General features: G+C 37.7%; 1 protein-coding gene across 1 annotated transcript in view; it reads right to left on the bottom strand.

Annotated features, from left to right (window-relative positions):
* Window positions 1-26438, bottom strand: part of VPS41 (VPS41 subunit of HOPS complex) — a 250144-nt gene that overhangs the window by 60827 nt on the left and 162879 nt on the right. The window contains 6 exon segments of the mRNA XM_032234989.1: window positions 2188-2269; window positions 6559-6620; window positions 11096-11152; window positions 13584-13699; window positions 19417-19546; window positions 23018-23115. Coding sequence (XP_032090880.1) covers window positions 2188-2269; window positions 6559-6620; window positions 11096-11152; window positions 13584-13699; window positions 19417-19546; window positions 23018-23115 — 545 coding nt within the window.

A 26438-nucleotide genomic window follows, 5' to 3' on the forward strand; every position in this document is an offset into this window, starting at 1 on the left:
AACTACTGTTTTGCACTCTTGAATAGAATTTAACATCTCAAAAGGACTACCTACTGTGAGATCTTAATAATATGTTCCTTTTGGTTCATTGAGTTTGAATAGGAAGACATAAAATTCGTAGTGAGAATATGGATATGCAATCAATACTCATGTTCATAAATGCTTTCTACTATCGGAAAAATAACAGCCTTTTAACAATATGCCATGGTCAATCTATTAATTTTGATGCTTGCTAACTAATATGTCCCTTAAAAGTTCCTGCTCTGCTCTGCTATTAGTCGAATTATATGAGTTTTTTCTAATCTTGCAGTACACAACAGGCCCAAAATCTGTCACATTGAAACACAATTAATTCCTGAAAATATTATTAATGAATCGGTCTACAAACTCTTGAATCATGAGACCATAAGTATCTACTATGCTTTTAAAGACTTCTAAAAAGTAGATTCTTGAAAAGTTACAACTCTCTGACAAAGTTAGATGGACATAATTCAACTTGTATTGTATAATTTTTTATATAACAGACATGGAAGCCAAATATAATAAAATTGTATAATGTCTTGTTTAAGGTCTGGGAAAAAATCAAGAAGAACCATTATATGAAAATCACAATCTGGTTATCAACGATGGAGCCAATGACATACCCAAATACCATAGATCTCAGTAAAATGATAAGCTATGCAGAACTTTTAGATGAAAAAGGAGAACTAAAATCAGTAAAAGATCTGAAAACACAAGGGATAAATATGGAATGCTGGCCTTATTTACAAATTAAAATAAGATTTAAAAAAGATCGGGAACAATATGAAATACATGAGAAACAAGTGGAAATAGATAAAATATTATTAGGAATGGGAGGAAAAATGATTAGCAAATTATATAATTTTCTTTTTAAGATATAAAATGGTGGAAGAGATAGTAAAGGAGACAATGATTAGCTAGGCAAGAAACTCTGGCCATAACATAGAGTTAGAAAAATGGGACAAACTATGGGAAAGAAATTATAAATTTACAATAGCAGTAGCTTACAAAGAAAATCTCTATAAAATGTTTTATAGATGGCATTTGCCCTCAGCGAGATTGGCCAAAATGTATCCAAATTTATCTCCCAAATGTTGGAGATGTAGTCACACGTTTGGAACATTCTACCATATGTAGTGGATGGGCCCCATTACAAGGAAATATTGGTGTAAAAATTAGAAATGGCTGGAAGAAATTACGGAGCAAAAGATAGAATTGAAACTGGAATCATTATTAGGAATACAGACAAAACAGACAAAAAATTTCAATACATAATACTATACATACTCACCTTTTGCACAAAACTGGAAACAAATTAATATACCCGCAGACAAAACAATAATTAGAAAGGTACTCAAATATACAGAGATGGAAAAAATGACCATGGAATTAAAAGAAAGAGAAGAATCGGATTTCTATAAAATATGGAATAGAATTTATAATTGGATAGAAAACAGAAGCCAAAACAAAAAAAGGACGTCTTTGTTCCCCCCCCCCCAAACTAGTATTGAATAAAAATTAACCAAAGTTACTAATTACTATCAAACTTAAAATATTGACCACAATGTAAATAAAATGGTGATATGAACAATTAATATTATTAAAAGTTTTAGTACAACTGTTATTACGCTATTACAGAAGATACAATCGATAGGAAAGCAATGTAGAATGGAGAATTACAAAAGCTAAACATAAATGCCGATACAGAAGGCTGTATAACTATTTTATATTGTTACGTTTGTCTTTTTTTTTCTTTTTGTGTGTGTCTTCTTTTCTGTTTTTTAAAGATAAAAATGTTCAATAAAAACTATTTTTTTAAAAAATTGTACAAGGAACCAAAATACTATATTTTGTTAAGTTTCATGTTTCAAAAATGATTAATAGCACGCTTTAACTTTTTATTAGGCCATGAATATCAACTTATTTCAGTTTTAGATTCTAGGATATGTAATGCTATTTCTTGAAATTCAATTAATACTTACCCTATTGTGGGACAGACCCAACTCACATATAGAAAATAACAAATGAAACAAACAGATAAAGACAGACCTAAATACAATAGAGCAATTTTGAATATGCCTACTTTTGGGGAAAGTAATAAAGACATGACTATATGATTTATTAACTTTTACATGTGACAAACAAGTAGTGTTCAGTCATACAAACCTTAAGTTGTCCAATTTCTTTAAATCTATATACTTCACATTCCCATAAATTTGTGTTTTTGCCAAGTATCTTCTGACATTTTCTGAGGAGAAAATATATAATAAGCGAAGTGTCCATAAATCATATTTTCAATGCTATTTTTTCCTTGCATACTTCATTATTTGTGAAGTAACAGAGTATTAATTTGAAATGAATTATGAATTACTTTTTAATCTGACTAAGGACACTCAAAAAACATAAAATTCAGCAACTACAATCAAATATTGTATTTTTTGGAGTATAAGATGCACTTTTTGCCCCCCTAAGAGAGGGTGAAAATTTGGGTGCGCCTTATACACTGAATGTAGACCTGTCCACCTGCCATCCCCCAGCAATTTGCCTCCTCGCAGCAAACAATGAACAGCCTGTTTCAGTTTCAGCACAGTCTGATTAGCACTGGCAGCTGATGGGCCTCCGACTATCAGCGGTATCAGGCTGCAGACAGGCAGCAATAGGCTATGGCAATCCCTGCAGCCCCAAACAGCTGATTGTTGGGAGGCCTGACTATCAGCTGCTTGTGCTAATCAGGCTGTGCTAAAACTGCTGTTTGATGAAAGGCGGCAAATTGCTGGGAGGCAAAGGCAGATTTTTATTTTCTTGTGCAAATCAGATTGAAACTGAAACTGGCTGTTTGCTGTAAGGAGGCAAGTCAATAACTTTAAATGTCTATAGAATGTTCAAATTATTATATTATTTTTTAAAGATTGCTTTATTATTGTTCTAGACAACTTAACAAAATGAAGAAGCTTATTAAAATAAATCCTTGATCTGAAGAGGCCCAGTGCTATTGTATCATCTTTTAAATAGCAGAGAATAACGTATACTTCCAGAAAGTCACATCAATTTTAACAGTATCTGTACAAGTATGGGGGTGATGGGGGTGCGCGTGCATGAGGGTGGGGTTTAGCCTAAATACCAAAGAAGTATAAAAGGTGGTGGGGAGCATTGGATGTCAGCTCTGACAATAGCCCGTGAAGAATGGCCCTCTTCTTATGCCAGATGTCAAATCACATGGATTGTTATGGCCATATGTACACGTTGCAGTGGGACATGGTAATGGCTGTGATGGTGGTGATGGATGGAGAGGTTGCCACCTGGGTGGCTGATTTATATGGGGATCATGCTATGGAACTCGGAGACATTGGTCTGTTCCTGGAGACACTGCAGGAAAGGTTTAAAGATGCCACCAGGACTCAGCAGTGGAAGCGGAGTTTCTGGCTGTAAGACGAGGGAGGCCAGTAGCCGAATACATCGGAGAGTTCTGGGGTCTGGCCGGCAAAGTGAGGGGGTGGCCAGAGAGGTTGGTGGTGCACCACTTCAAGGCCGGTCTTGACCTAACACTATGTCAGGCCTGCATCTACAGAAGGTTGCCACATAGACTGACTGCATGGTTCCAGGCCGCCATGGAATTAGCTATAAATTTCCACGAGGATAGGCCAGGAAGGGAGTGGGGCACACAAGAACAAAGACCGCAAACACGTCCTATCAGCTTTGCCCTGATAACCCTGCAATCCACAGCAATCTCCAAGGTGAAACCATCTCCAATGGAAGCTGGATAGAGAACACCCGTCCGGACACCCATAATATGTTTTCATTGAGAGAGGCTGGGGCACAGAGCAGCAGTGTGTCCTGAAACCAGCCCTACAGTATCTGTGAGCACACCAAACACAAAAAGAAGTCACGTGGGGTGAGTCAACCAATTCCTACACCCATTGGCTCCAGCCCATCAGGTGATACGCTCAACACCAGTGGAAGTGATGGGGAGGAGGATTCCAACCCAATGATAAATAAGCCAATCAAACCTTTTGTGATACCGGTAGTGGTGGAAGCAGCCAGGTGATGACAGTGTACAGCCCTTATTGATTCAGGGTGCACTTATTGCTTAATGAATGCCACAATTGCTGATAGCTTGGGTGGATAGGCCTCAGGAAGCTGGCTAGGCCGATCTGTTTTGAACAGATGGACGGCTTGTTATTGGGGGGCTAACCAGCCACACATGTAACTAATCAGGTGGTATTGCAGATAGGGCCCCATCAGAAGGACTGGTGTTTTATAGTGGTTCCGAAAATCATGGAAGTAATTGTTCTAGGGCTGGCGTGGTTGGATAAGTGGGGCCCCACAATATGGTGTGGTGGTGGTAGTAGGCATCTCAGAATAGGGCTCGGCCCTGAACGCCCTCCTCAAGAGGAGCAAACCATGGCCCAGGGGATGGTGGGATTGCAAACTGCAGTGCCATCGATAGATACAGCTGGGACTGAGCGATTCCTTTGGGTATATGCAGACTTAAAGGATGTATGCATCAAACGGGAATGTGATACTTTGCCCCCTCACTGCCCCACGGGTTGTGCAGTGGAATTACTCCCTGGAGCTAAACTGCCAAAGCGCCAAATGTATTCTATGATCCTGCAAGAGCTAGCAGAAATGAGGGCATACATAGAGAAGAACTTGAAAAGAGGTTTTATTCAACAGCTAGATCAAGGGTAGCTGCACCCGTTCTTTTCTGGGAGAAAAAGGATGGCGGCTTATGCCTCTGTATTGATTTCCAGGGGATTAATGCCATCTGTGTGGAACATCTACCCTCTCCCTTTAATGAAAGATATGCTGGTCAGATTAGTGGAGGAATGCATATTCATGAAATTAGATCTCAGAGAGGCGTATTATAGGGTACATATTCAGGCTGGTGATAAATGGAAGACAGCCTTCATTGTCCTCTAGGCCGGTACCAGTTCCTTTGGACTGCAAGGAGCCCCGGCGGTGTTCATGCAGCTAATTAACAAGGTGCTGCATGAGCATCTATATGAAGGGGTACTTGTCTATTTAGGCAATATCCTTATATATACCAAGACCATAGAGGAACATGCAACTCTTGTATATCAAGATCTTAAAAAGCTGCTTGAGGCGCATTTATACAGCAAATTGTCTAAAAGTTCCACAGGATGCAATTGGATTACCTTGGGTTCCATATTTCACTTAATGGGGTGAACATTAGGTGAAATATGGAACCTATTGGGGCTACCCTTGAAAAGTGTTCGGAGACTGCAACTAGTCCAGAATGCAGCCACGCGAGCGATATTGGGTGTACCTAGGTACATCCACGTCACACCAATCCTCCACGAGCTGCACTGGCTACCTATTGGTCTCCAGACACAATTCAAGGTGTTGGTTATTACCTTTAAAGCCCTACATGGCTTAGGGCCAGCATACCTCCGAGACTGTCTACTGCCACATTCCTCCCAATGGCCGGTGAGATCCCATAGGGTGGGCCTCCTTCAAATGCCGTCAGCCAGACAATGCCGGCTGGCGGCTCCCCGGAGGAGAGCCTTCTCTGTGGCTGCTCTGACCCTTTGGAACGAGCTACCCCCAGAAATCCGGACCTTGCCCACTCTCATGGCCTTCAGAAAAGCTGTGAAAACCTGGCTATTCCAGCAGGCCTGGGGCTGTTGGCCTCATTGTTGAGGTCCAGCCCCGATCGTAACGAATGTATATGTGTTGTTTTTAATATGTTTTATTGTCATTTTTTATTATTCTTCTTTCTTCGATGTAAGCCGCCCGGAGTCCTCCGGGATTGGGCGGCCTATAAATCGATTAAATAAATAAATAAACAAATGGACCGCGTGAAGGTAAAGGTCATGTTGGACTGGCAAGCAGTTGCAGAGTTTTTTAGGGTTTGCCAATTTCTATTGCCAGTTTATCCCGTCCTTTGCCTAAGTGGTCCTACTAACCGACCTTTTCCATACAAAACATATCACAACAAGCCCTCAACTGGGAAGCCCAGTTGTGTGGACAACAGCATGTCATCAAGCGTTTGAGCGCCTGAAGTCCTTGTTTGTGCACGAGCCAATACTCAAACATCCAGAGCCCACTAAACCATTTGTGGTTCAGGCAGATGCCAGCGATTTGGCAGTGGCCACAGTTCTTTTACAAATGAACAATGAAGGAGCCCTACAACTGTGTTTCTATACCTCGAGAGAGCTGACACCCTGACTTAGTCATTTTTGGAGGAGATTTAAATAATTGAGAGAAGTTAGTGTGACTACATTTAAGAAAACTTTCTGACATTAATATAATGCCATAATGTATATTTCTCCAATTCTTTGCTATTTCTATGGGTCAGAAACACATGCACAGAAATACACCACAAACAGTGTATATCATCTATACTATTTGCTGTTTGCTGCAAGGAGGCAAATTGCTGGGAGGCAGAGGCATATTTTTTTTTCTTGTTTTCCTCCCCAAAAGCTAGGTTTCTCTTATACTTCAGAGTGTCTTATACTCCAAAAAATACCGTATATATGTATTTGTATGTGCACAAAAATAAGCTAAAACCATTACCTTGCGGCCAAATCATAATCTCCAATTTCTAATAGATGGTTTATGTATGCTAAACCTATATCCTAAGATAAAACAAAATTGGTCAAAATTAGTCCAAAGTCAAAGGTAGCACTCAGTAATGAACTTTGTTTTCAAGAACTGTAACCTATTTGTTAAATATAATTATTTCGTTTATACCTGATAGTATACAAATTTACATATTACCAAAAACACTTATCAAAAAGTATTGTTAAAATAAAGTTTGAAAAAAAGACTCAGCCTGAATGTTATGTTGTTTGATCAGTCCTACAAATGTTCATGGAAAAAGCCCATGTTCTTCATCTATTCATTGGATTGTGCTCCCTTCAATGTTCTTAATCTGTTATTCATATATAATACTAAAGATAATATAGACATGAAAAAAGAAACAGGATCAAATTGTTTGACCAGTTTCAAGATATGCATCTTCTTATCCAGGCCTAAATGCAATAGATTTTAATGAGAGAATATACTCTTATTATATACATGACTACATTTATAACCATATTTTCAGATATGGGGCAAATGAAAAGGATGACTCGTTAAAGTGTCATTTTAATACCATACATGGAGATGACAAATGAGTGTGAAGCATCCAAATGAGACCAAAAATAGTGATTTTATTTCAAGCATAAAAGTACACATAAGTACACACTCTTATACATTTCTTAGAGAAAAAATTGGGAAGTGAAAGACTCCATGCTCCCTATACGCAACTTATTATCTTCCCCTTTCAGCCCTGGGACAGAACTTCTATCTTAGAAAGATGATTCTGAGAAGAAGAAAAAGAGAACCATTTACATGTTCAAATGAAAATACAAATTAAGCACAAAAAATCCTGTATTTTCTTGGGAGTATATTATGGATTAGTATTACTATGGCTTTATATTGAATCAGATGAAATAATACAGATTATTGCAGCTGGTATGTGAAAGGTATGAGCACCATTTATCATTTGTGTGAGCTCTTAATCCTACCTCTGAGGAATACAAAGATTGTTTCATTCTTTTATTATTCCATGATCCCAGAATACAAAGGTTTTTTAAATCCATATTTGTAATAATAAGCATGATCAACATCCAGCAAGATTATGATCCAAGGATACTTGAAAATTTGATAGTTCAATAACCTTATATCTAGGATACAACCAGGGACGTGCAGTCACTAGAGGCAAGGGAGGCGGAGCCTCCCCAGTCTCCTGAGAGAAAGGAAAGAGTTTTAAATATTTTTTTTAATGAATTAAAGCCAGGATAGTTGCTACCAGATTTCAAGTCACAGTGGCTTGGTGTCTGCTCTCAGTGTTAACTAGGAGGAGGCGAGGGAACTCGGGGCCTCTTTTGCTTAAGGAATTTTTCGCCTTTTAAAAGTTAAGGCGGAGTTAAAAAGCAAAAGATTTGATATGCAAAAGAGGCACTGATTCTCCCGCCTCCTGATCTGGGAGCAGCGAATCATGTCTTGCACTTGAGCGACTGCGCAAGTGCAAGGGTGATTCTGGAGAGGTTTTTCTTTGACTACTAGCCGCCATTTCTTCAGCAGCCAGCCCAGCACCGAGCGGGGAGGAGGAGGAGGAGGAGGAGGAAGAGAAGAGCGGTGAGCCCTTGTCGGGTGGGGGTGGGTGGCTGGCTGGCTGGGAGGAGAAGAGCGGTGAGTCTTTGTGCCGGCCAGCCAAGCAGGGAGCAGGTCGGGTGGGGGTGAGTGGCTGGCTGGCTGGGAGAAGAGTGGTGAGTCCCTCCCCAGCCAGCCAGCCACTCACCCCCACCCGACCTGCTCCCTGCTTGGCCGTCCGGCTGGCCGGCACAAAGACTCACCGCTCTTCTCCTCCCAGCCAGCCAGCCACCCACCCCCACCCGACCTGCTCCCTGCCTGGCCGGCCAGCCGGCACAAAGACAAACCGCTCTTCTCCTCCCAGCCAGCCAGCCACCCGACCTGCTCCCAAGAATGTCAGTGGGGACGGAGGAGGTGGGGGGCGAGGCAGCAGAGCGCGGCAGCGGCGAGAAGCAACACCGCGCTCTGCTGCCTCGCCCCCCGCCTCCTCCGTCCCCGCTGACATTCTTGGGAGCAGGTCGGGTGGCTGGCTGGCTGGGAGGAGAAGAGCAGTTTGTCTTTCTGCCGGCTGGCCAGCCAGGCAGGGAGCAGGTCGGGTGGGGGTGGGTGGCTGGCTGGCTGGGGAGGGACTCACCGCTCTTGCCTCATCAACGGTATCCCTCACCGCACGTCACTGGATACAACTCTGTTCACTGGTGCCTTGACAACTATGTATGCCTTTTTATCTTCAGTCCCATGATAATGTTATCCTAATCTCTAATTATCTGGATACAAATCTAAGATGAAAGGAGAGGATGAAAACAAGTATTAACCAATAGCCAGTATTCTCTTCCTAGGGAAGGTGCCAAAGCAGATGGTGGCCAATTGACTCCATGATGTATGTATGAAACTGATTTTCTAAATTCATTTTAATCTGCCTTCAGGCCTGGCTATGAAACAGAAAATGCTTTGTTATGCTTTGCTGTGTAGAATAACCTACAACAGGAAAAAGACAGGGGAAATGTAAGTGCCTTGGTCTTTTTCCTGACTCCTCTCAGTGATTTTCTATAGCATTCACCATAGTATTATGCTGGAAAGGGCAGTGTTCCAGAATTGGGATAAGTAGACAATACTATAGTGGTTCACTCTTACTTGGATGTTTGGATTCCAGAATGTGCTACTGGGGAGATACTCTGTTGTTTCATGGTGGTTGAGTCCTTCAAAGTTCCAATGAGTCCTTCCAAAGTTCCACTGCCCTATGGCATGGATGGTGAATCTTTTCGGCACTGAGTGGCCACACCTGAATGTGCGTACCAGCCACCTGGTTTTCTGGTTTCCGGCGCGCCAGCTGGTCTTTGCGCATGCTGGAGAGCCAGAAACCCGAAGACCAGCTCGTCAAAGTTCAACATGCATGCTGGAAACCAGAAGAGCAGGTTCAGGTGTTTTTAACAACTGTGATCTTACCAGGGCAGAGATATTCAGGTAAGTTATTCATGCTCTGGTGACTTTTTAGATAGAATACTGCAGAGCACTGTGAGTCTGCCATTGAAAATGGTCCACAAATGTCAGCTAGCTCAGAATAGAGCAGCTAGACTGCTTATTGGGATTAGCAGATACAAACATTTTATTCCAATTCTTCACTACTTTCATTGGCTCCTGCTCTATTTCTAGACCCAAAATCAGCTGATTTTGACTGAAAGCACTAAATGTCTTAGGATCAGATAACCCAAAGGAGCGCTTTATCTCATATGTACCTACTTGCAACCACAACTACTTCCATTTTCTATGTGACTATTTATTATATTCAAACCAAGCCATCTTTAATGTTTTATTGATTTTATTGTAATTTTGTTAGAATGTTATAAACGGTTCACAATCATTTTTAGTCAGGTGGAATATAGGTTTAATTAGTTGTTGCTGCTGTTATAATTATGGCTGATCTCACAATTAGTAAAATGTTTACATTGAATTTGGCATTTTTGTCCACTGATTGAGGACAAAGGACATTGTTGGATGAATGTCAACTGTTCCAATTAAGGCTGCCTTTTGCAATTGACTGATGATGATTTTGTTAAGCCAATACTGCTCAAGTGATGCTTTAGCTGTATTGGCATCCAAGGCACCTATTACTATTGTTATGATTTTTGCTTTTTTTTTTGCAACAAATATTCTAATTTTATTTGCAGGTCTTTGTATTTTGTGATTTTCTCTAGTTGTTTTTCTTCTAGTCTGTTGTCTATAAAAGCAAATGAAAATTAAAAAATAGAGCTGGATAATCATTAAAAAAGAGAGAATTCTGTAGTTATGTAGTTTTCTGTAATCAGTTTGTAAAACAAGCATTCCAAGGCTTAACATTTTCTTGAAAGAATAACCTGTCTAATGTGATTACATCTAATTTCATAGCACAGCTGACAGAGAGTATTTAGTGGTGAGAGATATGCATTGTGCATGTTTAGAAATAATGCTTCTATGACTTTATGCAATTAGAGACTGAAACATATTGGTCAGAGCTAAGAATAAACAAACACTAGTTAAAATACAATTCTGGGAGTCTTCATATTAGCATTATGAGTTAAGTAGATAGTATATATTAGATAAATCACATAATGCTCCTTGGCTGATAATTATTATTCTTGATTGGGCCAAAACAGATGGGATGCTAAAGCAACTCCTTACTATTGATACAATACTTATGTGCTTTTTTTAAAAAAAATCTTGTCATAACATTTGGTTCTTTTAACCACATCTTGAAGCTAAGGTAGTATGCATTTTCCTACATCCACTTAAGATCATTAGCTGCCATTGACAAAAAGGAGAGGAACTTAAAACACTAAAACTATGTCACAAGTTTGGAAATATTCCATGTTTAAGAGAAAGATGGGAAATTAGAAATTTAAAGATATAAGTTTAATCTAGTAATGCCCTTAGACACCGTTTATTATTTGCTGACATATCTGAAGTGGTTAAATTACAAACGTTAAGTTTGTAGACTTACTTGTATCTTGTGCTTTTTAATAGTCTTCTGACTGATCTCAGCTGCCATCAAAGCTTCCTATGTAATAAAGTAAAAATGACATCTATTGAAAATTTCCAAAGAAAAAACATAGATCTTCTTTTGTTTCTTGTATCTTCTGCATGAATGTAATGGAACATTTAATATCATGGTAAAACCAACAGAATCAAATTTATAATCAGCAAAAGCAATGGTTAATTCCCCCAAAGACTTTGACTTTCTCTGGGTTCACATCATGTTAATATCACAGAACCAAATCTCAGAAGATTGGCACTATATGAAGTATAATTAAAAGAAATCCTTTTTTTAGCCAACATCTACATTAGAAAGATACCTTAATCTTGACTTGTTTTCCTAAAGTTTCACTAACATTGAATAAATGTATTTTTCATTAGCTGGAAAATTATTTTTCATCAAGTTTAATTTGTGGTTCATCCATGAGTCCATGATGTCAAAATGAAGCTGATTTATTGCAACTTAAAATGAGAAGTGAAAGCTTAATTGGAATTACAAGAAAAATATTAAAGTATATTAATACTAGAACAGATTATGTGTAAATATACAAATATCCATAGCTTTAAGAAAAATCTAGTTTCTATTGTCACAAATTATTAGGATGTATCTTAAAATTTCAGATGTTAAATAGCATAATAAACTTGGATGCTTCATTTCTTTGCACCATGTCATATCTTTGAAAAAAGAAATATCCAAGAAAATTATTTAAATAACATCAATGACTAAAACTGAATACCTTGAAATTAAAAGCCATGATGTATCTTCAGTCAGATAAACTATGGGCATTTGGAAGGAACTAAGTAAATGTAGCAAATTACCTACACTTTCTACATATTTGCTTCATTTTTTATTTTTATTATCACTTATGTGCTGTTTTGGATTCAAAATACTGCAGTGTGAATTATATTGAAGTTTTCCTTTTTTTCTATACTATATAGAATCTGCAACTGGCTCCTTCTTAGAGCTGAGTGCTGATATTAAAATTTAACTCTGGCCTTTCAGCCACTACAATGCAGTATTCTTCCCTATCTATCTTCACTATGCTTCTCTGTTTAGAAATTTATAGGCATATGACCTTAGTCATATGTTTCCCTGGCTTTTATATTATGCATAGTTTTATTTTATTAGATTTAATTAGCTTTGCACTGTTATTGTATAGTCCAGCTTGCATGGTCTAGTTTGTCATCTCTTTTTATTGTAAACATCTTTGGTTTATTTTAATTAACTGATGTCCCTTTATTTTTGTGTTTAGATTTGTGTACAAAGTAAAATACTAATAGTGAATTTCATTTTACTAGTATTCATGACTGCTATTGGCAAGGCTAGTCAGATATTTTTAGAGGCACAAAATACAACCCAAACAGTGACTATTGTTTAGATAAAAAATATGTGTCTGATAGGGTACTGCAGTGGGATTTGGCTAAATCCTAATATCCCTAGACAAAGTGGGTCTTTCTGCATTGATATTGGTAAGTGTGGTAATAGGTGTAATCATTCAAATAACTGAGCAAATGAAATGGTAAAAGATTATTATTGGGAACAGTATAGAAGTAATTTGAAAAATCAACACACTGGTTTCTTTAGAATGTGTGTTTTTCAACTCACATAATTTCTATATGCTCTAGTACATTTCATCTTATTTTGATGAAAAACAAAATATTAATGGAAGTTAACATTTTAATAGTTTACCATAGCACAGCACGTGGCAGATTACATCCCCTAAATAAAATTCTAATGTTCTTCGAATTATGTATCATTATAATAAAAAGAACCAAAGTTGTATATGGATTACTAATTTATTTCATGCTAGATAAAGAGCGGACAAACTTCAGTTGTCTTTGATATCCAAAATCACAACATATTGAAACAAGTTATTCTTTGGATCAATACAAGGTAATCTGGCTCTTTAAAATGAATGACAAGCCTAAATATTTATTATTTTAGTCCATTCTTTTGAAAACTAAAAAAAAATTACAACTATTTCTGGTTCATTGCTGCTTGAAAAAGGAGGAAGCACATATATCAGGATTATGTCTGACTCAGTTCAAGTGTATAAGTGTGTTTGCCTTTGTGTAATTGCTGACTTCTGAAGATTGCTTAAAGTAGTCCCTGTAATTTTAGCAAGATTTCAGAGATGGCTTTTTATTACTTCTTCCAAGAGCTGAGAAAGAAGAACTGTCCCAAAGTCCATCTGCTTTTATATCCAAGACAAAACTAGTACTTACAGACTCCTTGGTTTCTAGCCTAGCACCTTAATTATTATAGCAAAATGGCTCTCTCATTATCTCAAGTTATCTAAATAAATAAATGTAATTAGAATATACTTTGGTCTAAAACCACAGTATCTATAATTATATTAAAATTCCTAAACATAACAATGACTTTTAGAAAATAGAGAACTATTTTTCCCATGGCACCATTAAGAAGGGAAGATGGAAAAAGTTATAATAATTACTTCATATTTCTTTTTCTCCAACAGCCATTCAATGTGATCATCTTGATCTCGTTCTTTGGCCACTACCACATCACTTGGGCTGACAATATAAAAAAGTGATTCACCTTCAGAATATTCTGTAAAAGATAGACAACTGAATCAATTTCCCCTCAAATTTCTAGCATTACAATACAGTCATGGAACATTGACATGTGAAATCAACTGTATGGGATGCTTTGTATTAAAGTCAGCACTTTTCATTCTGCAACTCTCTACAGCAGCCTTCCTCATTCACAAATGAATACCTCAAAGGGGAGGATCATATGCAAATACTAGATTTTATGATCTTACGTAATAAATTATGATTAAGAACTTGGGAGCAACCGAACAGATCCAATATTAGACACAAAGAACCATGAAATCGATTTCAGAACAAAATCCTCTCTTTAAAGTGTGACAAATCATCACCCCTGAAGTCCTCCACCTTCCAGTTTTATTTGCGTGTTCAAAAAAGTTTTGTCTTGCTAGTTTTATTTTCCTTGCATTGTCTTCCTGCTCAATCAAATTTAGTTTATGTCTTGCTAGGTCCCATTCTTGCTTGATTCTATCATTTTGTGGTTCATTTTGTAGGGTAATTTCCAGTTGTTTTTAGAGTTTCCTGTAGTATATTTTATTCTTTCCATTTTGCTTTATTTCTTCAGGCTACATACACTATTGTTATCCCACGTAAATATACTTTGGCAGTGTCCCATAGGTTTTCCATTTCTTTCTTGGTCTGCTGGATGTACTCTTTTTCTTTTAATAGTTGTGTATTTAACATCCAACATCTATTTTTCCTCTACGGGCTCTTCCAAATTATTTTTATCAGGTTGTGATCTGCCCATGCGTTAGATATGATCTCTATTATTTCTAACTTATTTTCTATCTCACTGTTCATCCAGACCATGTCGATTCTAGACCATGATTTATGTGGATTTGAGCAGAAGGTATATCCCTTTTCATTTGGATTAGTTCTCTCCAACTATCTTTTAAATTTAATTCATGGCTCATGTCGAAAAATGATTTTTGTAAGGTTTTCCTTTTTTTCTTCTTTGGGTTGCTACTTTTATAGTGCTTTATTGTGTCTACCACTGCATTAAAATCTCCCAATATACAAATATTCTCTAATCCTCTATAATTCTCTAATTATTTTTTCATGTAGTTTTTAAATAAAATTTCTTCTGATTTTCATTTGGCGCATAGATTACCACCAATAGCACTTGCATTTGTTGAATTTTAACCTCCATCATTAAGATTCCGCCATTAGCATCGGCATAAATTTGACTAGCTTTTAACTCTTTTTTGATATAGGCAGCTACTACTCTTTTTTTTTTTTTGGTCTGCCAAGGAGACATAGAGTTTACCTAATTTGTCTTGTTCCAAGCATTTGGAAGAGTTTACCTAATTTGTCTTGTTCCAAGAGCCGAGGTGGCGCAGTGGTTAGGGTGCAGTACTGCAGGCCACTTTAGCTGACTGCTATCTGCAGTTCAGCGGTTCAAATCTCACCGGCTCAAGGTTGACTCAGCCTTCCATCCTTCCGAGGTGGGTGAAATGAGGACCCAGACTGTGGGGGCGATATGCTGACTCTGTAAACCGCTTAGAGAGGGCTGAAAGCCCTATGAAGCGGTATATAAGTCTAACTGCTATTGCTATTGCTATTTTTTATATTGTTTTTTAATGTGTACCTCTTGGAGGCACACAATATCTGCTTTCTGTTTAATTAATTTTGTAAATATTTGTTTCCTTTTCACCAATGCATTTAGTCCATTAACATTAATTGATAGTAATTTCAGTTCTTTTAAATAGATGCAATTCTGATTTTTAAACCTCAGCAGATCTCTGGTTCACTGAAATCTGGCTAAATGAGTCAATTGATGATAGCAGTCTGCATATCCCAGGATTTCAGATACAAAGAGCAGACAGAGCAGAAACATCTGGTAAAAGAAGGGTAGAGGCTTGTGTTTATATATTAACAGACGCTGATCCCAGAATATAACTGTATTAAAGAAATTCTGTGATGTAGACTTAGACACATTTATTATCTATGCAAACCATGCATATTCTCCATGTGAGTTCTCCTCATTTCTCCTAATTGCCATGTATATTTCTCCACAAGCTTGTGTAAACGATGCATTACAAAGTCTAGCTGACCAGATTATGTGGTCTGAAGTTAAATACCCAGATTCACCTCCTATTATTTTAGATGATTTTAACAAATGTAACTTAAGGAAAGAGTTACCAAAATATTTTCAGCATGTAAATTGTCTCAAGAGAGGCAAGAATACTTTAGACCATTGCTGCACAACATTAAAAGATGCTTATCAGTCTTTACCACAGCAGCTGTGGGACACTGATCATTGCATAATTCAACTTGTACCTGCTTACCAAAGAGGAAGCCTACAGAAAAGGTGATAGGATGCTATACAATCAGGCCTGAAATGTATTTATTAACAAGAGAGATCAGAGCCGCAAAAAAAAGCTGCTCTGAAAAGCTAAGGAATCAGTTCCCAACAAATGAACCAGCAAACATGTAGAAAACTCTTAAAAATATCACCAGTTACAGCAAGCCTCCTTCCCATGCTGAAGGAAGTCAACAACTAGCAGATGACCTGAATGTGTTTTACTGTAGGTTTGAGAGAAAACTACTACAACCCATCTCCACAATTCCCATCTTAGACACACCTACAACAGTCAAGCCTCCTACAACTGACCCCATTCCATTAGCCCCACCACCTCTGGTGATTACAGAAAATGAGGTACATGGTCCTTTCACAGACAAAAGCCAGGAAAAGCAGCAGGCCCAGACAAGATAACTCCTTCTTCCTTAAAAGCTTGTGCTGACCAACTGGCCCCCATCTTCACCTGCATCTTTAATAAATCACTAGAAATGTGCTATGTTCCTTCTTGCTTCAAATGCTCTACTATCATCCCAGTGCCGAAGTAACCCTCTATCAAGGAACCAAATGACTTCAGACCGGTTGGTCTAACACCTGTAGTTATGAAAACCTTTGAAAAGCTAGTGCTGGCCCACCTGAAAACCATCATGGAACCGCTGTTAGATTCCTTGCAATATGACTCTGGGCTACATCCTACAACATCTTGAATCTCCAAAGACCTATGCAAGGGTCCTCTTTGTAGACTTCAGCTCAGCATTCAATACCATCATTCCAGATATTCTTCTAACTAAACTAAATCAGCTAGCTGTACCTGATCACAGTTGTAAATGGATCATAAGCTTCCTAACAGACAGAAAGCAGCCAGTGAAGCAAGGCAAAATCACCTTAGATACCTGTACAATTAGCACAGGAGCTCCCCAAGTCTGTGAGCTCTCCATTTCTCTTCTCCTTATACACCAATGACTGCATCTCAAAAGATCTCTCTGTTAAAGTACTGAAATTTGCAGATGATACAATAATGATTGGTCTCATTCGAGGCAACGTCAAATCTGCATACAGGTGGGTGGTTGAACAACTAGCTTTGTGATGCAACCACAACAGTCTTGAATTAAATACACTAAAAACCATAGAAATGGGGGTAGATTTCAGGAGAAACCCTCCTATACTGCTACCTCTTACAACATTAGACAACACAGTATCAACAGTAGAGATCTTCAAGTTTCTAAGTTCTATCCTATCTCAAGACTTAAAATGAACACCTAACATCAAACATGTCATCAAAAAAGCACAACAAAGAATGTTATTTCTGCACCAACTCAGAAAGCTCAAACTGCCCAAAGAGCTGCTGATTCTGTTCTATGGAGGAATTATTGAGTCTGTCATCTGCACCTCTATAACTGTCTGATTTGGTTCTGCAACCCAACAAGATAGACACAGACTTTAGAGGATAATCAGAACTGCAGAAAAAAAAATTACTACCAACTTGCCTTCCATTGAGGACCTATACACTGCATGAGTCAAAAAGAGGGCCGTGAACATATTTATAGACCTCTCACATCCTGGACATACATTGTTTCAACTCCTACCCTCAAAACGATGCTACAGAGCACTGCACACTAAGACAACTAGACACAAGAACAGGGTTTTTTTCGAACGCTATCACTCTGCTAAACAAATAATTCCCTCACCACTGTCAAACCATTTACCAAGACTGCATTACTATTAATCTTCTCATCGTTCCTATCACTCATCTCCTCCCACTTATGACTGCAGGACTGTAACTTTGTTGCTTGTATTCTTACGATTTATATTGATATTTATTGTTTCCTGATTCCTTATTTGTACCCTATGATTATCATTAAGTGCTGAACCTTATGATTCTTGATGAATGTATATTGTCTTTTTATGTACATTGAGAGCATATGCACCAAAGACAAATTCCTTGTGTGTCCAAACACTTGGCCAATAAAGAATTGTATTGTATTGTATTGTATTGTATTGTATTGTATTTGCCTTTTGCTTGCTATAACAATAGGACATGACTTCTCAATTGTATTATTTAATGTAAAAAATACAGTAGTTCATGAGATATTTATAGGTACTGAATATATATTAATATTTTATTATTTTTTTAAAATTTACAAACATATAAAATACACACACAGAGAACTTAGACGTACACTACATTTACACAATACATTGGAACTTCCTGTTTCTTCTAATAGCAGTTTCAAATCAGTACAATTCTCCTTATGTTATTTCCCCTTCTAATATATTTCATTTGCGTTTCACCATTTTTAACCCTCTTCGTTTACTCATCTATCTGATATATTGGGTGATTACCTCTAATAAGTTTAAATTCTCTTCAGTGCATATGTATGTATGTATGTATGTATGTATGTATGTATGTATGTATGTATGTATATGTATATGTGCGCACGTATACAGGTTTTGGTGTATTCGGGTCTTTTCCCATGTAAGATTGAGAGTATCAATCAATGTCTTCGGAGGATGACGAGTGGAACCTCGTTAAAACGTCGCCAAGGTACTCTCAATCTTACATGAGAAAAGACCCAAATACACCAAAATCTGCATACCTGTACCCGTGAAAATCTATGAAAACACACACAAACACACACACACACACACACACACACACGTATGTCTCTCCGTGGGTGTTAATTCTCAAGACACAGACTTTAGAGGATAATCAGAACTGCAGAAAAAAAATTACTACCAACCTGCCTTCTATTGAGGACCTATTCACTGCACGAAAAGAGGGCCATGAAAATATCCATAAAAAAATCACATCCTGGACATAAATTGTTTCAACTTCTACCCTCAAAATGATGCTATAGGGCACTGCACACCATAACAACAAGACACGAGGACAATTCTTCCCGAATGCCATCACTCTGCTAAACAATTATTTCCCACAACAGTCAGATCATTTACTATGACTGCATTACTATTCTTCTTCTCATCCTTCCTAGTACCTATTTCTTCCCACTTATGACTATAATCATGTTGCTTGTATCTTTACTATTTATATTGTTTTATTTGTTTCCTAGTATGATTTGACTGCTTATTAGTAACCAATGCCTATCACTAAGTGTTGTATCTTATGATTCTTGATGAATGTATTTTATTTTTCTATGTACACTGGGAGCATATGCACCAGACAAATTACTTGTGTGTCCAATCACACTTGGCCAATAAAGAATTCTATTCTATTCTGTTCTGTTCTTTTCTATATGATACATATTATAACATTTGATTTAAGATAATATAGATTGGAGAATATCATTCTTATATTTTTATGATAAATAAGTCAATTTTAGAATGTAGGCTATAATGCAGACTTTAGAATGTAGACTTTGCTGTAAAAATTAGCAAACAGATTGAGAAGAAATAGTTACCTAAACAATAATCTCGACATTCATTTTCTTGGAAGCATCTTACTGTGAGTGCATCGGAAGATATTTCTTCACAAGATTCAGGAAATGGTTGAATTATATCAAGTCTTGGTCGGGCACAACATTCTCTTTCCTACAGAAAGAAAATAATACTCAGCCTTCAAAATGCTCATCCTATATTACTGATCTATCTATATTAATGTATTAATCCCAACTTCAATTGTCTTAAACAGTTTCAACAGTCCACATAATCAAATGTAGTACTTACTTTGTCAGATTTCTTTAGTATCTAAAACAGATGTTTCCATTAATATCTTAAAAGCACTTTTCTGATTGGAGAAAGCACAATATATAATTGTATTTATAAACTAGATTTATGAAAGTTAGAAAAGAAGTATTGGAACTGAAACTTTAGATAATCTTTTATTTATATGATTCAGTCTCTGAGTAGAAAACTATGAATTAACAATTAAAAGTAAGCATTATTTTTATAGTAATAATTTGGACAACTTTTATTGCTGATACTTTTGCAGTTTTATAACATAATATTTCATGTAAAAAGACATTCATAGAGTAGCTGAAAATTCTTCTCAAACCATTAAAATCTAACATCCTTCAGCTAATGAAGAAACACTCACCCACATCTCCCACACAAATATTTGTTGCCATTTAGAACATTGAATCATAATACTGTTGCTTATTGCATGCAGCCAGTGTAGTTTGGGAATCATTGTCTAAGACTTATCACAATGTATGAGTTTACAGTCAGCTGTGATTTATTTAACAAACTATGGTTAATAAAACTATGCCTTAACAAAATTATTTGACTCTATCCACAGTGTGAGAACTATTCCCCAAGAGGATTTCTTAACTAGAAACAACCTTCAGCAGAGTTATAAATGGTTCCTGAATGCTCTGCTTGCACATTTTATAACATATGTAAAACAGCACAAACATTCAATATATTTTCCTATAAAGTACTAATCCTTGGATTTTAATATCAGCATTAGAAAAAATAGGCAAAGAATAAGTGAAGAAAAATCTAATTTAAAAATGGCAACACTGAAATCACTGGCCAAACATTTCGGCTCTAGTAATTACTGCCCTCTGGATGGACATCTTTGAAAAAAATCTGTCAAATAGCTGAACTAAGTTTCATCAGGGGTTTTAACATTATTTTTCAAAGATAATATAAAAACTGTGCTTTCTATTAGAAGTGTTAATCATATGAGCAACACAAGAACGCACCTATCCAACCCATAAGAGTTTCTTAATAGTAACTATTCATTCAGTTTTCTCACTTCCTAATCTTTAATTATTTTCCTTTTTACTCAATTATCTTTGTCACTGCACAATGGTTGCTCGTATATAATAGTCCTTTCCCAGGACAATATTCTCTGAATCTAATAGGGGGGATTTAGGTTTACAAAAGCTTATGTAATAAAAAAGTGCTGCAGTGCTAAAGTTTAAGTTCCCCCAAATTCTATTGTTTTCACTGTAGCAAAATATCAAGGCTATTCTTCCAGAGTGAATTAAGAATTTTTTCCCCATGTAAACATATAAACAGTATCAAATGCTTTCCAATGGAGCTTCACAACATGACTATTAAATACACTTTATAGACTCCCAGTTTTTATTGATTTGGAGCTTTCATGATGAGAAATATAGTCTAATTATTTAAAAAAATGTGTTGCATAGCTATTTCACTTGATGCTAGCAAAATTTATATAACATGCCACATAGGCAACATCAACTTGCAAAAAGGTGAACACATGCCCAAACTTTATATATCACAAATGTAGTACACCACAGGTGTACTATATTTTATCCCAACTTTCACTCATAGGATTCAACTTTACTTTGTAGCTTGATTTTTTTTTCTGAGACTCAGTTACAGAAAGGGCCTACACTATTAATTTTCCTGGAAAAAACTGCAGCACTGCTTTTGATCCTTCCTTTAAAAAAAAATAATATCTGGCCATTCTGCATGAGGGCTAGAAGCAGACCCTATTGATTTCAATAGATGTGTTATTTTGAGTCAGTGTTGCTTCGTTGATTAGCAACAATGTGTATCTAGTTGTTCAATATTACTATAACAATAACTATCTAATGTCAGTTTGCTATAAAGGAGATGAAAAGAATAATCTAAATTTCACAGATTTGTCTCTTCTATACTTCTGTTTCATTTTGTAAGAAAACAATTGTCAAGAAGACTTTGTAGAGTCTCCTGAGAAATGGTAGTGATTCAATATTTTCTCTGTATATCTAGACATTTTCAACTGAAGTAGACATTATCAAATTTAGACAACTATATCAAATAGTTCTTGTCTCCATGTCCCTCACTGTGCCTATAACTATTTGAAAATAATTATCTTGACAGACTTTATTTAGGAGAAAGTGAAAAATCAACACAATCATTTTAATTCAACTTTAATTCCTTTTCAACAGTCTACATCACTGTGTATCTATTGGCCTTTGCACCACTTAAGCCATAGGATCTCCAGATCTTTCCCCTCATTCTCATCTTACTGTTATTGAGTATTCACTCCAGTTTCTTCAAATGTTCAAGCAGTGATGTGAATTAGATCCTGCTCTCACATGTTTTCCACATCTCCCCTGTCTCCCCCAAATCTGCAGGGGTATTGCAAAGGAATGAAGATGTTGTGATTACTCATACCATCTACCCTTTGTTACAAGCTAAGAAAGCTACTGATCAGACTTCAGTTTGCTATGGTTTGGAAAGTTTGTGATGATAAATTGCATCCTGATAAATGGACCTGTTGTAATTATTTCAGCAGATGAAATGGATGTCTTGGATACTATTTTGCTGGTGAATGTAGATTATTCTAAATTTTCAAAATTTTGAAAATTTCCTTGGAAGATTTTTAAAATTAATGTTTTTTTCTTTTTTTTAATCCACTCCTAATGTCCAAGGAAACAAAATTAAAACAAATTGGTACTAATAATATCTTCCCTCTTTTTGTTAAACAAATACAATTAAAAATTATTTAAATATGTCTCTCTTTCCGTTATTTTCTGATTTGGCAACAGGAATCTTCAGTACAGATGGTCTTTGATTTACAACCATATTGGAATCAGAATTTCTGTTACTAAGCAAGAGGATAGTAAGGTGAGTCATACCTGATTTTATGATCTTTTTTTCCCCACAATTATTAATCATTACAGTTATTAAGTGAATAATGTAATTGTTAAGCAAATCCAGCTTCTCCCACTCACTTTGCTTGTCAGAAGCTGTCTAGGAAGGTTGCAAATGGTGATGGTATGCTTTTTTGACCCACCATATCAAGCACCTCTTTTAACATGGAAGATACTAAAATACAAAGTGTTGAAAAATATGTCTTATAAAAGCGGGAGATTGGGCAGTTAATAGCATGCCAAAACAGCTAGATAAAGATAGTCCTGCTATTAGGAATTCAAATATGGATATAGAAAAGAAATAGTTTTGTTTAAGAACCGGTTGGAGCACATATGTTAAACCAAGCATCTATCAAGGCAATTCAATAGACTACTCAATGTAGTCACTAAAGGGTGAGTTCCACTCAACAGAGTCTTTAATTATTTGCATATATATTATGTCACTTACCATTTTCTCTGAAATCTCCTTTACAAATGAAAGAATGACAAGCTGGTCACAGAGAGGTGCAATCCCACTGATATAAAATTCAGTGTTGAACTGAGACACTAAGCAGCAGACAAATAAAGAAACAGCTAGTTTACTATTAATTCAAATTATTGGTTGTGTTTTCAGGATGAAACAATATCACAGACATTTCAATATGGAAATGAAGTCAATATCATTATAATAATTTCCCGAGAGACAAATCAGCATACATTTAATTTTACTTTAAAATTAATTTCTAAAATTTGACAAGTTTGGCATATAATTGGTATTTTAGGACAAAACTGATTACCATAAAGTTAATTGTTAGGGTAATGAACTTTAATTTTTGTAGACAAAAGAGGTGTATACTATACCCCAGGGACGTGCAGTCAGGAGAGGCAGGGGAGGTGAGGCCTCACCAGTGTCATGAGGAAAAGAAAAGAATTTTTAAAATAATTAAAAAGGTTAAGGTAGCTGCTGCCAGACTCCAGAGTCACAGTAACTCTGAGTCTGCTTAGTACTAACTGTAGGGGGAGGCGAGAGAACTATGGGCCTCCATTGCATAAGGAATTTTTCGCCTTTTAATCCATGCTCAGAGTTAAGCAAGGGTTAAAAGGCGAAAAATTCCTTATGCAAAGGAGGCACGTGATTCTCCCGCCTTCTGATCTGGGAGCAGCAAATAATGCTTTGGCAGCCTTGCCTAAGTAAGTTGCAGACAAGAGGAGAGTTGAAAACCACAGCTGAAAAAGGTATGTGGATCAGATGGAGGGAGGGGGGGAATTCAAAATGATAATTTAATTTGTAATTTTTTGTGAGGAATTTGTGTGTGTGTATGGGTGTGCATGAGTTTCTTTGGGGGGGTGAGGCGGTGGAGCGCAGCAGGGACATTCTCGCCGTTGTGTCCAACAGGCCAGGTGTCTCGCGTTTATGTCTGCCATAAACGTGAGATGCCTGGCCTGTTGGACACAGCGGTGGCGGGGGGAGGATTGGGCTGGGTGGGCTGGCTGGCTGGGGAGGGGGGAATCATGGCCACTCAGGCCCCGGTGGCAGGGCTTTAAAGTGGCGGCAGGGACCGGCGGCAGGACTTTAAAGTCCCGGCATTGCATCCACCATAGAGCAGGTCCCGGTCCCGGTCTATGGCAGACAGCGCTGGGACTTTAAAGCTCTGCTGCTGGAGCCCTGCCGTGGTGGCAGGGCTTTAAAATGGCGGCAGGACTTTAAAGTCCCGGCACTGCGTCCACCATAGAGCGGACGAGATGAGCCGAGGTGGCGCAGTGAGTAGAGTGCAGTACTGCAGGCCACTTCAGCTGATTGCTATCTGCAGTTCAGTGGTTCAAATCTCACCAGCTCAGGGTTGACTCAGCCTTCCAAACTTTCGAGGTGGGTAAAATGAGGAACCCAGATTGTGGGGGCGATATGCTGACTCTGTAAACCGCTTAGAGAGGGCTGAAAGCCCTGTGAAGCGGTATATAAGTCTAACTGCTATTGCTATTGCTATAGTGGGTCCCGGTCCTGCTCTATGGCGGAGGCAGTGCCGGGGCTTCGGCGGGGCTTTTGCGCTTGCCTCACCAGCCATGAAGCTCACTGCACGTCACTGCTATACCCTATATGCTGAAGACTGATAAACCCAACCTTTAGTAACACACAAGGTAGTAATCCAAGATACTGTGCAATGTGAATATATATTTTGGAAATCTAACAGTTCAATACAGATCATTATTTTAAGGTTACCAAAAATATTATGGATTATAGATTAATTACGTCAAAAGGGTATCCTGTCATAACATGTATTATAAATATAAGACTTCACCACATAAGACTTGGCTAATGGTACAGAATCAGCTCTAATTGATATGTGGCCATCACACCAGTGGTGGGTTCAGGAACTGGCCCGGCGGCATCCACATGGATGTGCGCAGCATGCGTGCATGCGCATTAGAGCCTCGCAGATGCTCCAGTGCTCAGCAGAGCATTGTGCAGGTGCTGTATGCGACATGCGCCTGCGCGGAAGTGCAGAAGACTTAAAAGACCGGTAAGGAGCTTGGGCGGGCATGTGGGGCCTCCGGAGAACCGTACCACAACAGTATCCGGTGCCCAGGACTGGCTCCAGTACGCCCATACCAGGGCGTACTCCCTACAACCCACCACTGCATCACACATGTATTGGTTTTAAGATTTGGGGAGTTTTTTGTGCTGAAGCTCTGTAACATTTGTAACAGTCTGTTTTTCTATTATTGGTTTTTTTTGCTTCAACTCCCAACTTCTAATGTCAAAAACAATGTATCTACCTGGTGTATTTTAGCAGCGTACTCATTAATATGTTTCTCCCAGTTTCTGCTATTCTAGACACTAACAATAGGCAGCCATGGTTACAATTACTGGGGGGAGGGGGAAGCCTGCTAGCAAATTTCTGACATGCTATCCTGTTGTGACTCAGCAGCAGCTTGCTGTGAGATGCGTTGGGATGCAGGAATAATGAGCAGCTGTTGCTCATTAGGGTTGTCTTTTGCAAATAAAAGACGGATGGTGCCATGCCTTAGTGGCAGAAGTCAACGTTCGTCGTGTGTGGTTCATCGTTTCGAGATTCAAAGAGGCACTTGGATAAGTGATTTGCTTTCTGTAACCTGATTCAAAGAGGCACTTGGATAAGTGATTTGCTTTCTGTAAACCTGGTTTGCTGTAAGAGCTTTTTGTTTTTGCTTTTGCTGTTTAACTTTTTGCCAGAGGCTGTATCTACTTTTATTTTGGGCTCGCAGCCAGCTTGAGCCAGGACTGATAAAGATATTTACTTTGAAGTTCTGTCAGATTGTCATTTGTGAACAAGCGAAAGGGGGGGGGGGTCAGAACACTATCCCTTCACTGCTACAGTAGGAAGAGGCAATTAGATGAAAGGTGGCTTGAAAAATGTACAGTATCCTTTCATGGAGGTATACTGAAAGTTCTTTTTTCCATTTTGTATGGAATAGAAATGATGAGATTACAATAACTCCATAATTGGCTTGGCTCCAGAGTTGGAGTGCTAATTAAATAACATCCTCTACAATCTTCCCTTAGTCAACAAGGAGAGAAAGAGGTCATGGGTGACTCATATGCTTTCTCTCTGTTGAGATTAGCAGAAATGGATATGATGACAGATTGACTTTGAAGTTATTTAGTGTGAGTCGGAATACAAATAGTGATGATTAACTACTTTTAACTAACAAAATAGTCAAATTCAGATTATAACATTACTACACAATATTTTCAACTGAGATTTCATTTTAATCACTAGAGCCTATATAATCCACTCAGAAAGAATACATACCTTCTCAAGTTACATTTCTGCTACAATTTTTTTATTGCAAATTAAAAAGAAAGAAATCAAATGTACAAGAAAAGAAAATGCAGAATGAGACCCAAAAAG

Source organism: Thamnophis elegans, chromosome Z (genome assembly GCF_009769535.1).
Source record: "Thamnophis elegans isolate rThaEle1 chromosome Z, rThaEle1.pri, whole genome shotgun sequence".
Classification (NCBI taxonomy): Eukaryota; Metazoa; Chordata; class Lepidosauria; order Squamata; family Colubridae; genus Thamnophis; species Thamnophis elegans.